The sequence below is a fragment of the Amia ocellicauda genome, chromosome 1, assembly GCF_036373705.1.
Source record: "Amia ocellicauda isolate fAmiCal2 chromosome 1, fAmiCal2.hap1, whole genome shotgun sequence".
NCBI lineage: Eukaryota > Metazoa > Chordata > Actinopteri > Amiiformes > Amiidae > Amia > Amia ocellicauda.
The window spans coordinates 21998098-22016396 of record NC_089850.1 but is presented as its reverse complement, the minus strand read 5'-3'; the positions used below and the strand labels follow the sequence as shown (position 1 = coordinate 22016396).

The 18299-nt window shown below is 39.1% G+C and overlaps 2 protein-coding genes across 4 annotated transcripts; one reads left to right on the top strand and one right to left on the bottom strand.

Annotated features, from left to right (window-relative positions):
* The first annotated feature begins 455 nt into the window (after positions 1-455).
* katna1 (katanin p60 (ATPase containing) subunit A 1) lies at positions 456-8971 on the top strand. 3 transcript variants are annotated; one of them, XM_066699037.1, is made up of 11 exons: positions 456-565; positions 1106-1279; positions 1368-1504; positions 3800-3989; positions 6293-6411; positions 6636-6741; positions 6952-7110; positions 7246-7372; positions 7619-7753; positions 7922-8048; positions 8158-8971. In XM_066699037.1, the coding sequence occupies exons 2-11, from the start codon at positions 1118-1120 to the stop codon at positions 8354-8356; spliced, it is 1461 nt and encodes a 486-aa protein (XP_066555134.1). In that variant the 5' UTR covers positions 456-565; positions 1106-1117; the 3' UTR covers positions 8357-8971. The 3 variants fall into 3 exon arrangements, with proteins under 3 accessions (XP_066555134.1, XP_066555144.1, XP_066555154.1); XM_066699047.1 differs by lacking the exon at positions 456-565 and adding an exon at positions 614-682; XM_066699057.1 differs by lacking the exon at positions 456-565 and adding an exon at positions 879-961.
* Positions 8972-9826: 855 nt separating this feature from the next.
* ginm1 (glycoprotein integral membrane 1) lies at positions 9827-18110 on the bottom strand. The gene is made up of 8 exons (XM_066699070.1): positions 17952-18110; positions 16650-16709; positions 15337-15436; positions 14066-14208; positions 13512-13671; positions 12910-13130; positions 12488-12651; positions 9827-10474 (listed from the first exon to the last, which is right to left on the bottom strand). The coding sequence occupies exons 1-8, from the start codon at positions 18096-18098 to the stop codon at positions 10369-10371; spliced, it is 1101 nt and encodes a 366-aa protein (XP_066555167.1). The 5' UTR covers positions 18099-18110; the 3' UTR covers positions 9827-10368.
* Between the last annotated feature and the right edge of the window lie 189 nt (positions 18111-18299).

The window sequence follows — 18299 nt, the reverse complement described above, 5'->3', positions numbered from 1 at the left end:
AGAACCAACTCTGTAAAATGTAAGTAAAGTGTGTTGTTTAAAATACACCAATATCTTTTGAAGAGCCTACCGGGGGGAGCAGACAATGAACATACGATAACGATCAGATGTATGCAATCTTACTCCAATAACATACAGAATGACGAAGGATGAACTGTAGCTGTAGCTCAGCAGGTATTATCTATCTCCTACCATTGAGTGAAAACGAACTACATAACGCTGCCCTCTGTTGGCTGAATAGGTGCGGACTTGGATCTACTGTATAAAATGATCGAGCCTATGTATATGTATCCGCAGTCATTCATATAATAATAATAAAAATAATAATAATAATAATAATAATAATAATAATAATTGTGTAGGTATAAGATTGTTACTTTCTCAAAGCCATCCGCTTGACTGTCCCTTCAGTGCCGCACGGTCAGCTCCTGCCTCCAGGAAATGACGATTTCCAGACAGACTTCAAACTGCGGAGGGACTGGCGTCGCGGTGTGCGTGGCCTCGGTGTTCGGTGCCAGAGACCCCGGTGGTGTGTGTTGGGCCCCGGTGGTGTGTGTTGCAACAGGTGGGTTTATCATCTCACTTCCGTTTCGACAAGGATGTTTTGCATTATGCGAGGCGGCTCAAACTAAGATGAACTTTATGTTGTTGTTGTGTGTGACGTTTGCCCTCAGTTGAAACGGTATAATGGCATACATACATACATGCATACATACACGCTTTGTTTTCGTATGACCTGATTATATATATATATATATATATATGAGAGAGTGAGAGAGAGAGAGAGAGAGACTGACTGACTTCGGAGAGTGGGGACATTTAAACCGCTACGATGTGACAATTGTTTTGTTTAGTTTTTCCTTTAAATATATTACACGTTTGACCACAAGACTGTAATGGTGGTCAGCTGACACAGCGAAGACTTCCCGGCGCTGCTGTGTGTGCATGAGCTGAATTGGAGGTCTGTTGGGCGGACTTGGAGGCCGGTGCCGGGCGGAGGCGGCGGCGGCGGCGGCGGGCTGCTCCCCGGCCGTGGCGCACACTTGGGGGATTGTGTAGACTTTGTGCAGGCAGTGGTTTTTCACAATGTGTCCTTTACCAACAGATACCACTTAAAATGAGTCTGCTTCAAATCAGTGAAAACGTGAAGCTTGCCCGAGAATATGCCTTACTTGGGAACTACAACTCGGCCATTGTTTTCTACCAAGGAGTGCTTGAACAGATCAGGAAGGGTGTCTTCTCCGTCAAAGACCCCGCATTACAACACAAATGGCAACAGGTAAACCATTCCTTTAACTGGTGCAAATGTTTGACTTTTACACCATTTACATGCCAGTGTCGTTTGATTATGATCGCTGTATCTCCAGGTTTGGCAAGAGATCCAGGAAGAGCAGCAGCATGTGCGGGACATCGTGAGCACCCTGCAGGGCTACGAGCGGGACAGCGCGGCCTGCAGGGCGGCCGGCCCGGGGGACGAGCTGTGGCCGGTGCAGGTGGAGCGCAGGTATGTCTGCACAGAGGGACTTGCTTTGTATTTGTCAGGGGTTTCTTGAAAACTGTCGTATTGACTTTGCATATTGTTGTGATGTGATTACCAGTGTTGAGACGTGTTCACAATCACTGTGCTTTATGTTCTTAGTATGGGGCAGCAGTTTACCTAAACCTGTCTCAGAGGGGCTTGTATGTATAAATGCAATGTTAAGTTTGTTTCCATATTTACGCCTTTTACAGTCCTTTGGTATTACGTTTGATTTCTACAACTGAATGTTGCTAATGTTTAGGAGGTATCATGACATCAAGCCATCAGCAAAACGTCTGTTCAAGGATTTAATCATTTTTGTTGTTGTTGTTGTTGTTTCTATTTTTACAGTATACTGAAAGTGTTGTTTATAATTGGTAACAACTGACATATCCGTAATTTGGATTTGATGAATTCAAGGACTTTTATTCTGTATTGGGAGTGAAAATAAGGCCTTAAGTCCGTACAAAAGCTGCAATAAATGATTTGGTTGCATTGAATATTATGTAGGAATTTGTGTACCAGTAAAAACTTTATTTCCTGATCAGGATAAGTAGGTAATGTTTTGAATATCACTGCTGCAGATTCAAATACTGAACATGCAGAGTTAAATGAGCCACGGAGAACAATAAGCTGTTTGTCTGCTGAGCATAACTCTAGGATTATGTCACATGACCCTGCTTAATGCACTGGCAGTCTGAAACGCCTCTGTTTTGGTACTTTTCAAGTCTGTAGGCTTGGAAAATCATTTGTGGTTTCAAAGTTGCCTACCTATATGTATTCAGATACTCTTACAGTTGCACATTAATATTGGGGTGGGTTACAGAATTGTAAATTAGCTTTTACTACTAAATCAAGTAGTATCCTCCTAGATAGCAGCTGAAGAAGCTTTTCTTTCCATGAAAAGTCAAGCAGGATGTCATATATCACAGTATGTATTGCATTATAGTGAAAATAATTGCAAGCACTACCTAATGTTTTATATATGGATTATCTTAACATCTATTATTCCTCTGACAGTGGACCAGTTCATGTGTTTCAACTCAATTATACTAAAATACAAGTTTTAATTTGTGATGCTTCCCTGTTGGCAAGTTTATGTTGCTTCTTAAAGGCTAATGGTAATTACAGTGTAGTGTTTTAAAATAAAATTACATGCATATTAAACTTTATGACCATTTACATTATTCACATTTGTAGCATAAATGTTCAAAACGGCATGCTGACTGTTTTTTAGCTCAATGTTGAATTTTAAATGCTACCAATTAAAGTTATCCAAGGTAATTCCTCTCATTATTACACTGTTATAGAAGTGCTTTAATTGCCTTTGTCAGATATTTATATAATCCCATGTTTTACCTAGAAATGTTAAATATTCATTGACTGCTCAAGTAGTAGCTCAAACATGAAATAACAATGAAAAGGTTGCTCTGCATAGAAATTAAACAGAAGAGCTTAGATCACAGATGCCTGCAAGATGCATACTATGACTTTCATTCATCTAGATTTGTGAAAATAATGTTTTCTTGTAATGAACCATCCTGATTATATTATGTGGTATTCAGATCACACAGCCATTTTGAAAAGTGATGGTGTTACCTATTAGGCATTGTTAAAACTGAGATATTTTCAAAAAAACATGCAGATGTGCTGCCACCCTGAACTCTGCCCCTATAGCAGGGGTGCACAGCTGGTTTCCACTGGCTGAAGTTTGTGAGGAAGATGCTCTTCCCCATATTGCTATGTTTAAATGTGATGATAAATATGGCCTATATTAATGTAGTTATTTACACCCCTGTTTTTACCTTGTAATGTATTATGATCAGTATATGCTGTTACTGCTCACATGCACTCTGGGTGCATTCTGAGGTGCATTGGAGATCAGTGGGAGACTCCCTGACTGGCAAGGAAGACTTTCATGCTGATGAGTAATGATGTATTAAGAATACTTTGAAGTGATTTTTTTTTTAAACACTTGAGGGCACTCGAACACATTAATCACACATTATTTTTAATTTGGAAAATAGTCTATTTTCTCTATGGAATTCCTGCTGTTTTTCTCTTATAATATTGAAATGCATGTGGGCCGGATTGGGGCAGTTGGCAGGCTGTATCTGGCCCATGGGCTGGATCTTGTATCCAATGGCATTTATCTTCAAGTACATTTCAAGCAGGTGAAGGGTAGAGGTCATTTAGCCTTTATTGATTACTTTTATAATAATACTTGTAAGTGATTTGTGTTATAGATATGTTTGACATCTTCAGTACTGTTCTACGCAGGCCCTCGCCCTGTCCAGCAAAAAGGCAGCCAGTTCCATATAAAGATGGCAAACCTCACAACAACAACCGGCTTAGTGTGCCGGCCAGGGCCCAGCACCGACAGTCCCCCCGCGGTGCCAACGGTGACCGGGCCAAACCAGCCAAAGGGAAGGACAAAAAAGAAGCACAGGGCAAGCAAAAGGAGGATAAGGTACAGTACCTTCACATTACCTTTAAGCTAACATCAGTGAGGACCAAAACCATAGTTTGTTTTCAGTCAGAACTGAACATATCTGGAAGCTTTCTGAGCCCTTAACTGCTATCGGCATCAAGACAATAATCATAAAGCAGATCTCATTGTTTCAGTAACGGCAATATGATAACTAATCTAATAACTGCAGCAACCTGGTCTTCACTTTCTTGCAGTGCATTTTAATTTAAGATCTGGGGTTTGGCAGAGATTCTCTGGTTCTTTTATGCATGAGCGTGTTTTATACACACAAAGCTTAGTATGAAACTATTTTGACACTAAGAAATGATTCTACGTTGCACATAATTGCCATACATAGTTGGAAAATAGGTTGTCTTTATTTTGAAATTGCCTTTAAAGTGTTTCAATACAATAGCACTGCACTCTTGACATTTCTGCATGTTAATTTTACCTTTACATATATAATTACTTGTTCAACTAAAGTTTTTTCATGTCTTAGTCTGTGTTATTTCTCCAAAATCAAAATGTTTTCATGCAGTTTTAAATTAAAGTTTGTGAACAATCTGAGCCCAATCACTTGCCAGGATTTCTGCCTTAGTAAGCATAAGTATCCAGCAACAAACACTTTCTCAGCATACCCTGAACACTGTCTTTGCAGCAGCAGCAGCAGCTTCTTTGCTCATTCTGCCTAGTGGGGGTTCTGGTGGTGTTGTCTTCATGGCCAGGACTTCGTTGTACAACAGCACTGCTCCACCTGTGATTTGAACCCACAACCTTCCAGTTATAAGTCCAGAGCCCATTCCACTATTCCACAGTGCTACCTTCGCATGCTTACATGTCTGATGGGCTTCCACACTCCTGGACGTCTGGCGGGTTGTACTAAGGGGATCCAATCTTGATCTCAGTTGTGTTGTACTAAACGGATCAGGGCTCAGTCTGAGCTCAGATCTGAGCTCAAAAATGATCCTGCTGTTGATCAGGACCAGAGCTTGACCCGACTGTTTAAAGTGCAGGACCTCTGTAGACTTCATCTAGTTCGCCCGCATCAGACACAGACACGGGCATTTAAAGACGCCTTTAGAGGTTTTTCGGGAGGAAGACGTATGATAGATTAACAGCATGATGCATATTTAACCTCGCAGACATAACTGATACTGTTTAGGACCTACATCGAAGCACAGTCATGTCTTACCAAAACGTCTGAAACTGCGTTTAGCGCTGAGATATTTTGCAACCGGCAGGTTTCAGCAAATAGTAGGTTATTATCGATATAGACAAGTCTGGTTCAGCACAGAAAAACAACAAACGTGTGACTTGCATGATTTACAAAGATTTGCACTGTTAAGGATCTGTTAGTTGCAGGTTTTGTAAATACTCTCGAGTTGCTGATGTTCTGTTGCCTGTTTGATCTTGTCTGTTTTGACTGTTTGACTTCTAGCGCTATTGGGTATGAGATAAATACAATTGATTATTGGCTAACTATTATTATTAATAATAATAATATTTTTGTAGTTCTAGTTGAGGAGTTAAAGAAACGCACACCAGTGCAAGAAACCGGAAAGGTTGTGTACTTTGTGAGGTTTGAACAGATACAATGTGCCCTGTCCTTGACGGACAACTTTCTGATGACAGACTACAGATGATCGTGTCAGATCCAGTGGCAACAATAAACACACTGACATTAACATGCATTGGAAATGTAGTGAACAATTAAGCTGATTTAATGAATAAACTCATCAGCAATAGCACAGTATAGTTTTCTGAAAGGTTTATGATAATATTGAGTCATTATAGATGTTCAAACAGCTGCACAGAGCCTGATGAGCAGGTTCATGTCAATAGGAAATGATCCAGTGAGCCCGGATCCGAGCCTGTTAGACAACCGGCCTGTCTCCACCGTTTATTCCTCCAGAGATTCAAAATGATGATAATTTTGAAATATTGTATTAAATTTAAACCACCTTAGCCAAATTCATTGTGCTCTTGCTATGATTTGTATATAATACATTCAAGAAAATATTGTATCTTAATTTTATTATCCAAATAACAAAACTGTTTTGGATTTAACAGCATAGGGACAGACCAGGCTGCTAATTCTTCGTTTTTTGTTTGAGTAGGTGGATAGTTGTCTTATCTGGAAAATGCTCTATAATTGTTATTATTCACACATTCACTAGTAGTAGTGTTGTCTTTATATTAATGTACCACCAGACTGTTAGCCATGTTTGTAATTCTGAAAATGGCCAAAACGTACTGAAGAGGCTCTGGATGGAAAACTATAAATCATGATATTTGCATTACAGAACAAATCTACTGATGTTTCAGAGACGGAAGTCAAGAAATTTGATGGGACTGGATATGATAAAGACTTAGTAGAGGCCCTAGAACGAGATATCATATCACAAAACCCAAGTGTTAAATGGTAAGTAAAACAATTTTTTATGTTTACTTTTTGGTTTATATTTTTGTTGAGCAAAATGTTTTTTGTTAATTTGTAAACACCAGTGTCTTATGTATTTTTAAATACTACAGAATAATTGTATCTAACCTACAATGGACATCCTATTTATTTTGCAATATTAAGGAGAATTGGATACTGTGTAGTGCTCTCAGAGAATTTAAAAATAATACATTACCTATCTTTAGGGATGACATTGCAGCACTAGAAGATGCTAAGAAACTTCTGAAGGAAGCTGTTGTACTGCCAATGTGGATGCCAGAATTTTTCAAAGGAATTCGTAGACCTTGGAAGGTAATCTGGTTTATAGAACTCACTGGGATTACCAGGTTGAAAAATAAATATGAAATCTACTGGAGTACACTGTCTATCTGTATTGTATGTTTTTGTTCTCACTTAAATGGAATGAACGGTTGCAGCTACTTTTACCAATTTTAATATGCAATTACAAATGGCCCTGTCTGTTTTTCTAATTGTCTATATTACCCCATTGTCGCTACATAGGGAGTGCTTATGGTGGGCCCCCCCGGCACAGGAAAGACCCTGTTGGCCAAAGCGGTGGCTACAGAGTGCAGAACTACCTTCTTCAATGTGTCTTCATCAACACTCACCTCCAAGTACAGAGGGGAATCGGAGAAATTAGTCCGGCTTCTATTTGAAATGGTAAGCTTCCATATACTTGTCAAAATGTTAGTAAATGTTTGTGTGTGAATTTATGGCACAGTATGTGTCATAAGAATGAGAACAATGCAAACAATGCACGGAGGCTGTGGGAAAATGTGCTGCTCGTTCTTGCAGGCCCGGTTCTACGCTCCCACGACGATATTTATCGACGAGATTGATTCGATGTGCAGCCGCAGGGGAACATCTGAGGAACATGAGGCCAGCAGGAGAGTTAAAGCAGAGCTGCTTGTGCAGATGGACGGTAATCATAGCTGAATGCACACCTTCTTTCAATAATGCATCAAGTCATAATCAAGAAAATGTCAGTCTGGGTATCTTTGAAATGCTACAAATATATTCTCGGCTTATTGTAGTTTTGATGGGGGCTGTACTCAAATAAATGAAGTTACAGTAATTGTTATATAGTATGAAACATATATTGCTCTAATTACTATTGGCCCATTTTGTGTTTGAAAACTAGAGGAATATTTAATGTTTCGTTCTTAAGGTGTTGGTGGGGCTTCAGAAAATGAAGATCCATCCAAGATGGTCATGGTTCTGGCTGCTACGAACTTCCCATGGGACATAGATGAAGCTCTGAGAAGACGACTAGAAAAAAGGATTTACATCCCTTTACCTTCAGGTAATTGACTTTTAAACAACTTCTTCACAGCTGATGACCAGTAAGTGGATAGATGGGTTAGGAAGAGTCTCGTTTTGAAGTAAACAAATACGTTGATAAACTATTTCATTGTTACACACACATTTAGTTTTATTTGACTAAATCATATATTTGTATTTGTTATTTCAGCCAAAGGCAGAGAGGAGCTCCTGAAGATCAACTTAAAGGAGCTGGAGCTGGCAAATAATGTTGATATATCAAAAATAGCTGAGCAGATGGAAGGCTACTCCGGTGCTGATATCACAAACGTGTGCAGGTGGGGCCTACAATTGTTGTATCTAACTTTTCACCCTACATTGCATGTCAGGACTGAGGTTGGGGGGTGGATTACATGACGACTCACTTGTGTTGTCGGTATTGTCCAGGGATGCCTCATTGATGGCTATGCGACGGCGTATTGAGGGTCTGACGCCAGAGGAAATCAGAAACATCTCCAGGGATGAAATGCACATGCCAACCACCATGGAAGATTTTGTATCTGCTTTAAAGAAGGTCTCCAAATCAGTGTCTGCAGCAGACCTTGAAAAATATGGAGCGTGGATTGCAGAATTTGGTTCCTGTTGACCAGTCCGAAGAAAGCCAGCATTGAATGTCTTGAAACACTCAGGGGAGCAAGAGTACATTTCTCACCACACAGTTATATTCCTAAAGTGTTTAGTAAATGTTACCCAAGCAAATTAGAAAACTGGTTCGTTTTTCTTTGTCCAGCATCTTCAGAATGTCTGCAGTAATGCTCGAACTTAGGCTGCTAAACCAGAGCACCTTGAAAAACACTATTTAATTTACTGAATAGAAGTTGCACAACAGTAGTTGCTGACTATGGACATCATAAACTACCATGATCTGATCTATGATTTGATATATAGGTTTAAGTACAAATACTTTAGAAGTTGCAATAAAGTCCATTATCCCTATGCTGCATGACATTCATCGCTCTGTGTATGAATACCAAAGCTTCCATTATTGTTAAATTTAGATTTGAATGTAATAAAATGACTTGTAAGCAGCAATAGTTTTTATAACTAGATTTTAAAAATGACACTGTGACATGAGAATTGTTTCTTAAGTCTCTGGGCAGTGCTGTACGACAAATACAAAATGTCAGCTGTAGCCTTTTAAGCTTTTTCAAAGTCAATAAATCTATTTAAAAATAAAAGTTTGGATCTGTTAAATGATAAATTAACTTCAGAGTTCATGCTCTTTGTATTCTTATGAGAATAATCATTCATTACCCCAGGTTTACAGAAGTAAAACAAGGAGGAAGACCCTTCCTTGACCGTCAAACAGATTCCTCCACACTTTTATTGAAAGTTAACTCACATCCTGCTAGAATATTTTATTAAGAACGTCATTTATTTATTTATTCATTCAGTAGGATTTCAACATGACATAATGGGGAGGGTTTGTTCAAACATTACTAAAAATGTCATACTATGCCATGCTTCCATGCTTATACTACATATAAAACAATGTAATGGAAAACCAAGAAGGCACAATAAAAGCAGCAGTAAGGACTGAATGCATTGGATAATGTTTTAACTACTGTAACACCAGCATAAGCTGCCCCTATCCTTTGGTGGTGAAAGTAATAAAATAGATCATCAGGGGAGACCATTAACATAATAGAATGCCTTGATCAAGTTGCTCCTGTTTGACAAAGCAACTTCAATAAGGCTGACTTGCTGGGAGTGATTTTGATCAGAAGAATGAAAGTCTAGCAGAAAGACAGCCTCCATGGCAACTGATGAGTTTTTCCTTTTAACAAGATCTTGACCTTTTTCATTCCAGTTTTAAAGACAGAGAGACAATGGAAAACTTAAGATCCCACCTCCTAATTACTGCAATTGCTACTCTCACACATTCAGTTCAGTTAGTGTGGTATAGTACACTTTTCTTTGTATTAAAAAAAACAGAACAAGATGCTACATATGAACTTAACTCTCTAAAAACATCTTCACAGTGGTGGACTCTAGGATTAATTTGTTCTCCATACGTGTGGATGGGTGGTATTCAAGAGTACTCGGGTACAATGTAGTGGGGGAGTAAAAACACAAGTTTTGTTTATTTGCAGTATTTTTCAACATAACCTAATGTGTTTTTCATTTCAATGAATCCCTATTTCCCATGGCTTTTTCAGATGTTTCATTTGATTTCCTTCATTGACTTGGCATTCAGCTCTTGTATATTTTTGTGAAAGCAAGAAATAGGTCCTTTAATAACCATTAATGGTTGATTAACCAGAAGTGCATATACAAACCTGTCTTATACTAGAGACTTACTCATGGCCCTTCATTGCCAGATAGACAGAAAAGTGGTACAGAGGTACATTCAAGCATTTGAAGAATGTAGAAAAAAGCAACATAATTTAGACCCATAACAGATGCTTACTGTCCCAACAGAACTCAGAATAGACACTGCATTTAGGTTTCAGGAAGAGAAGGGGGGAAGAAAAACACTAAAATTAAGTTATCAGGAGTTGTATCAAGTACATTCTTTAGTGAAATGGATAAACAAACACCCAGGTCCACTGGATTGACTTGGAAGTCTGACTGGTTTTCCATAATCTCAGTATTTTCTCATGGATTATTTTGCTCTTCCTGTATTTCTACCTCCATGTGTTCCAAAAGGGAATGTTTTGCCTCCTCTGGCATCATTGCAACAGGGTCCAGTCTTAAGATCCCCCTTCAAAATAGAACATTTTACATTAGTTTTCATACAATCGAATACAAATACAGCTCTTTAACAAATATATTTTTAGAAACGATGGCTATCATTAAGTAGCAATATAAATGCCAACCCAAGAAAATGCACACAAATTCAGCAGTGAATAAGCACCTACAGTGCATCCAGAAAGTATTCACAGCGCTTCACTTTTTCGACATTTTGTTATGTTACTGCCTTATTCCAAAATGGATTAAATTCATTATTTTCCTCAAAAGTCTACAAACAATACCCCATAATGACAACGTGAAAGACGTTTGTTTGAAATCTTAGAAAATTTATTAAAAATAAAAAACAAAAAAAGCACATGTATTCACAGCCTTTGCCATGACACTCAAAATTGAGCTCAGGTGCATCCTGTTTCCACTGATCATCCTTGAGATGTTTCTACAACTTGATTGGAGTCCACCTGTGTAAATTCAGTTGATTGGACATGATTTGGAAAGGCACACACCTGTCTATATAAGGTCCTACAGCACAAACCAAGCCATGAAGTCCAAGGAATTGTCTGTAGACCTCCGAGACAGGATTGTATAGAAGCACAGATATGGGGAAGAGTACAGAGAAATGTCTGCAGCATTGAAGGTCCCAATGAGCACAGTGGCCTCCATCATCCGTAAATGGAAGAAGTTTAGAACCACCAGGACTCTTCCTAGAGCTGGCCACCTGGCCAAACTGAGTGATCGGGGGAGAAGGGCCTTAGTCAGGGAGGTGAGCAAGAACCCGATGGTCACTCTGACAGAGCTCCAGCATGTCTCTGTGGAGAGAAGAGAACCTTCCAGAAGAACAACCATGTCTGCAGCACTCCAGCAATCAGGCCTGTATGATAGTGGCCAGATGGAAGCCACTCCTCAGTAAAAGGCACATGACAGCTGCCTGGAGTTTGCCAAAAGCACCTGAAGGACTCTCAGACCATGAGAAACAAAATTCTCTGGTCTGATGAAACAAATATTGAACTCTTTGGCCTGAATGGCAAGCGTCATGTCTGGAGGAAACCAGGCACCGCTCATCACCTGGCCAATACCATCCCTACAGTGAAGCATGGCGGTGGCAGCATCATGCTGTGGGGATGTTTTTCAGCGGCAGGAACTGGGAGACTAGTCAGGATGGAGGGAAAGATGAATGCAGCAATTTACAGAGACATCCTTGATGAAAACCTGCTCCAGAGCGCTCTGGACCTCAGACTGGGGCGAAGGTTCATCTTCTAAAAGGACAACGACCCTAAGCACACAGCCAAGATAACAAAGGAGTGGCTACAGGACAGCTCTGTGAATGTCCTTGAGTGGCCCAGCCAGAGCCCAGACTTGAACCCGATTGAACATCTCTGGAGAGATCTGAAAGTGGCTGTGCACCGACACTCCCCATCCAACCTGATGGAGCATGAGAGGTCCTGCAAAGAAGAATGGGAGAAACTGCCCAAAAATAGGTGTGCCAAGCTTGTAGCATCATAGTCAAAAAGACTTGAGGCTGTAATTGGTGCCAAAGGTGCTTCAACAAAGTATTGAGCAAAGGCTGTGAATACTTATGTACATGTGCTTTTTTTGTTTTGAGGAAAATACTAAATTTAATCCATTTTGGAATAAGGCTGTAACACAACAAAATGTGGAAAAAGTGAAGCGCTGTGAGTACTTTCCGGATGCACTGTACTTTTGACACTTCATTTATCTTGAAGATCTCTTGCATTCTAGTGGTACAAGACCAATATATCAAATTTAGGTTTAATCTGACTGTGAGAAGTCATTATTTATGTGGGGGTATAAGTCACCGAGGATTTTATAATGCATTAATGAGTAGAATAGGCACTTTTATATGCTTATTGTATTGTGTACTGATTGAATTGTACTGCATTTCTATAATGCTTTAAAATGTTTCTTGTTTTATCTGTAAGACACCCTGGATCCACTAATAAATAAATAATAATAATAATAATGACAGAAAGAACCAGTGCCAGGCGTCTGGTGTGGGAATACTTACTTGTGCTCACAGGATGGGAAGAGCACGTCAAGGATCTTGACGATTACAGCCGAGCCAACAACACCCACCACCACCACCCACATCACCAGGAAGAATAAGGGCAGAGATTCACTCCAAAAGCGTCGAAGGCGGTCTCTCAGCTTCTTCACCCATTGACACATTGCCTTGAATGAAAAGTCAAGACTATATTATCTATGTATGAAAAAGAAATGCATTGTAAAAAAATTTTTTTTTATTATTATTATTATTTTTTCAAATCTTGTTCTCAAAGTGTAAAGTATTTGTATGCGTCTGGTTTGAAATATACATACAGACAGACTAACACTAAACATAGTGGAGTGTATGCATCACAGGTGGTCTAACTTATAAACTAAATTAACGTATTTTCTAGGCACACAAGAGTCTACTGTAAGACTGCTCACGTTGTAAGAAGACAGCGATTCCGATCGCAGGGGAGTCTCAGGGAGCAGTTTGTCAGGAAGCCCCTCTTCGTCAGCTGTAGTTTCTTCATCGTAGAAGGAGACCGGGTCCATTCGGAGGGGAGTCTCGGGCAGCTTGCCTGGGGCAGCCGTTTCCTCCACTGTGGTCTCCGCTTGCTTTAGAGGGTAGTGGCTTGTTGTTTGAAGAGGGCCATGATCATACACTGAGAGGAATGTTTAAAGCAGTCAAAATAACGAACCTACATACATATATACAACAACATACACAAGATTGGAGTTGGTTCATGAAGCACATAGATACTATTGGCCAGGTGGTAGCATGCGTGGCTGTGATGTAGGAGATTGAGGTTAGATTCACAGCGCCAATTGCCACCCCTCCAGCATTATGTATGTGGGAGAGATTCTCATAAAACCATAGAATCATTCAAGTAAAATTAAAGGAAGCCTGTGTTCAAATCTGAAAATCTGACTCAACTCCCATTACTGTGGAGTAAAATACTGACTGTGATCAGAAGGGTTAATCACTGATGACTCACACTGAACCACTAAGACAAAGAGGTCTAAAAATTTAATGTTGTTGGTACCTTTTCCCAGAAGGTTGGGATCCGTGACGACAATGTCATTTTCTCTAGGAATGCTGTACAGCATGCTCTCCGTCATAGGGTAAGAGTAGGTGGACTGCCTGAGCTTCTGGAAATCTTTGTTCATCAATATATTCACTTCATACATGTCTGGTTGTTGCACCTAAAAAAAAGAAACTGTTATCAGTGATTAAAGTATAGTATGATTTGTTCAAGTTCACACATCAGCGATCATGCACTTAAAATGTTGTTGTGTGTGCAACAAGGAGCCATTCAATGACTTCCAGTAAATGGATGCATCGCTGTCTACTCAGCTTATGTATATCAAACCAAAGTGAACACAAATGGATACAAATGTAATACACCTGACTTGGTGAATCTGATAAACACAAAAGTAAAATACTTACAGCCTGGAAGTTTATTTTAGTTTCATGTAAAGATTAAAAGGGCATAACTATGATCAGACAGAGGGAAAATATGGTGTATTAGCATGTGGTCACCAAGAACATGCACATGATTTTAGTCCCCATCTCCAAAAATTGCAGAATGTAGTTCACCTGTGTTCCTTCCACCTCTATCACTTCTTCATTGAAGACGAGTAGCTCCACCACGGGGTCGCTCTCCAGGGGCCACTGGCGCACCAGCACACGCACCACAGTCATCACATGAACTCCTGGGCTGCTCCGATTGCCATTCTCCACTGGAAGCAAAGTGGACACACAAAGCTTCACAGTAAATGCTGCTCTGCATAAAGCAAACCACTCCTGTCATCACTATAGGCTCCGTTTCAGATTTTTTTTTTTTTTTTTTTTTTTTTTTTTAATAGGAACATGGTCTAGGTCAAGGGGCAAAGAGGCCTGAACAATTCCCATTTAACATGAAAGGCTAAAAAACATTAGTCAGTTGCTACCAATTCCCTAGATAATGAAATAACTCTTTCTTCACATGGACAAAGAGGCGGCTATATCAGCTTCTTGATGCTAGAGGACTGACATACAGGTTACAAAGCCAAGTCCCAAAAAAACGTGGCTATACTGTATAACCTTATTATCGGTAGAAATATAAAGACTTTAAAGAGTTTAGTTTTTACTTTCTTCTTTTTTAAAGTAAAATATATATCTCATCTGGCTTGAAGATATCTGCTGTCATTAAGTGTTTTCAGTACAAGAGGACAGGGTTCTCCAGGAGAACACATGCTTTGATCTAGTACTGGTCAGAATCCTTAACAAATAACTCTAGTAATGACCCATGATGCTACAGGAAACAGAAAAGCCAAAGCACTTGTTGATTTATTGTCTAATAATTTGTAAATTTAAAAGACAGTCACACACACACACCAGGAGCAAGCCACACACACCTGTAACACAAACGTTCATGAGCGATCATCACATTAAAACAGTGGGATACACTTCCACTTTCAACCATAACAAGAAAAGGAGGATAAGTATAGAAAAAAACATTTAGATATTTGTGGCAACACACAGAATAGTATACAAATATTCCATCCTTGGTTTAGATAATCAGTTCTATTGAGACAAATGTTAAACACATTGAGGCCAGGATACCTTATAATTTTATAAGACTTCTTCTACGAAAATGTAAAATGTATGAAATGTTATGTTTTTCACACAATTGTATCAGTTACACAATTCTGACTCAATACTTTTCATTATATACGTTGCATATAGTTAGAATAAAACTTAAATAATTAATTAAGTCTCCTTACATATACATTTAAGCACAGAGGATAAAATTGTGGGGGAATAAAACACTTAAATAAATCAGCTACTATCAACTACATAAATATATACATATTTTTGGTACTTACAATGCAATGCCTGGCAGTTCACCCTTGTAACACCTGACAGTCTGACAGGAATACCATTCACATAGAATTGATGTCCAACAACCGAGATGTTAAAATTGATCTAAAATTTAAAAATACATACAAATAAAGTAGTCTTCCAATACACTATTCGTTTTCATATAATGATGGTGGTGTTGAATACATTATTGCAAATAATTAGGAAAAAAACAAACAAACATCAAAATCAATGTATTTGTTCTTTTGAGTTCTACCAAAATAGTTTAAATTTATTAAGCTGACTGTAAAATCCAAAAAATCTAATGTTGTGAAACACGAATCAGGAAACTCCAGCCGCAAAGATTCTGTATTGCTGCAATTTATTCACCTGTCATTGTAACTTTTCCCCTGATTAGTTAATCTACACTCAACCACGTGATGATTCACTACCAAAAATTGAGTAATTAGGGAAGAATTAGTTTAACAATTTACAGTGTATGATTTACACTGATACCAGCAAGTATTTATACACCAGACACAAAAATACTTACAGGAGTTCATGTTTAGTTACGCATTCACAAACTTTCTATTATTCTTCTGTTTTTCTTTCAATGTGCAGCATTGTGCTTTCCTATTTTTCAGTTTCCCTTCATATTAAATGTAATTATTTGTATGAATACGTATTAGAACCATTGTCAGGCTACTCTGTTACAATACTCAATGTATAAAAGCCCAGTGACAATCTTCAAATATACAGCAGCAAGAAAACCAGGACCAGAACCAGAAAACTACCTTTAATGATCTCTAATGGTGAATTAGAAATGGCAGCAGACATGAGTAACAGATAATAGATGGCCTTATTTAACAGAGAAGACCTCCCATAATCAAAACAACACTGTGAAAGGGATTTTACCCTTTCCTTAAATTCAGCACTCAAACCTCTTGCTCTCTTACACACACACACACACACACACACACACACACACACACACACAATAAGGTTAACAGCATAGGATAGCATGTACCATAGCATTTAGTTTTTAAAGCCCTGCTTCACATGGATATACTGTATCTTGACAGAAGGTGGTCCTGTGGAGAGTTGGTGGCACATCGGTTTGCTTTTATGATCCAGCACACTGGATGTGTATTTATACTGTAGTGTTGTTTCTCCTTCCTATTTAGTCAAACACTAACAGAGATGCTTACTTGAATACTATTGGACAGAAAAGGAAAGGCTATTTAAATGTGCCTTAAAATAAAAAATAAAAAAGAATGACTAAATGCAGCAATACGGTTATTACAGTCCTCTCACTACCCATCGAGATACTGACACATACCTGGAGGTCCTTTGTCTCCTGTGTGTCCCCCACTGTTGTTACATTGACGACGATACTCTCCTAAAAAAACAAATAACAAAATACTGATCTGAAAACCGGCTGTCCAAATCTAGTCCTCCTGGGTCTGGCCACTTCTGGTTTTCATTACTCGTGGGCTAATTCTAAGTGATGTGATTATTGTCCAAGGACTAATGCAGATGACCATTTAAAGTGACCTATAAACCCTTCTGAATTGTGGCCATTGAAGACTGGATATGAAGTAATGTTGTTAATAAAGTAGCAATAAAGTGTTATGGAAATCACTAATTTGAGCACTGGCCTACCCAGTCAAAAAAAAAAACTGATTCAAAAGTTGATTTCCCTTCCTAATTATTGTTGGATGACTAGCAGAAAACAACTGATTTCACACACATGCATTATAACACTGTTACCCTAAATGCTTTGTGACCCATTTCTTTTAAAATGTGTGTCCAGGTGGATAGGATTTCCAAATGGTCACTAATCTGAGGAGACGGGACTGGATTGTAAAATTGCCCTGAAATTGAAATAATTTAAAATTTGTCATTCAACTTTTCCTAAATTGACACTACAACTTATTTATGCTGACATACTGATTTATACTTGACAATACAATAGTCTCGCATTATGTTTTCAAAATACAAAGTATCTTGCAAATTGGTTGTGTGTATATGTATGCATGTACAATAGAATGGCAATCAGGGAAATTAGTGTTTAGCTAGGAATCAAATCACACTTTATCATTAAGGATACGTACAAAATGAACATTTAAAGTGAAAAACTAGACTAATAAACATATTGGAGACCCCTTTTGTGTCCTCACATAAAAGACGATTGTATAGCCAGGAAGGGTAAGCAGTAAAATCAGTTTAGGAAAGTTTTGCCGATTTCAATTTCAGGGCAACTTTAAAAAAGGTCAATCACACTGGGGCGGCACTGCCATTGCGGACACTTTCCAGTCTCATCACAACAGGCCTCGAAATCAACTGAAATATTCTGAACGGGTACAACTGGCCATTGGATGAAAACATGTCTCAGATGTCGTTTAATCTGAACTTCATTACAGTCGACGGACATTCCCAATAACTTTCAACCACGCAGACAAAGCCCCTCAGTTACTGGACATCGCCGCCGTGCAACCCGTGCGCGGATCCGGCTGCGTTTCTCCACTTTGCTGGCCGCTCGCTTGTGGAAAGGTACATCACTATCATAATATGATCGGTTTCACCATGATAACCAGGAGGCACAGCGGGGGAGGCTGAACTTCACCGGCTCCTCTCTCACCTTGTCCAGCTGTGTCGGAGCGGCGTCTGTCACCGGAAAGAGAGCCAGCAGAGCCAGCAGAGCCAGCAGAGCAAGAGCCCGGAGCAGCGGCCGCGTCCTCTCCATCTTGCGTCCGAGCGACTGTTTACATCCCGAGCGGGGCATCATGGGTAACGCAATGAGGAAATACTGTGCGAGCGATCGTTAAAGACACAGCGCAGCCTTTTGCCTGTGCCAGCCTAAACACATGTTCATGTACTCATGTATGTATGGTATGATGTATTGTTTATTTCGCAACTATGTATTATTCTTGATCAGCACTTTATATTACTGGTATAATTGTTAAAATAATGTATACAAATAAATATG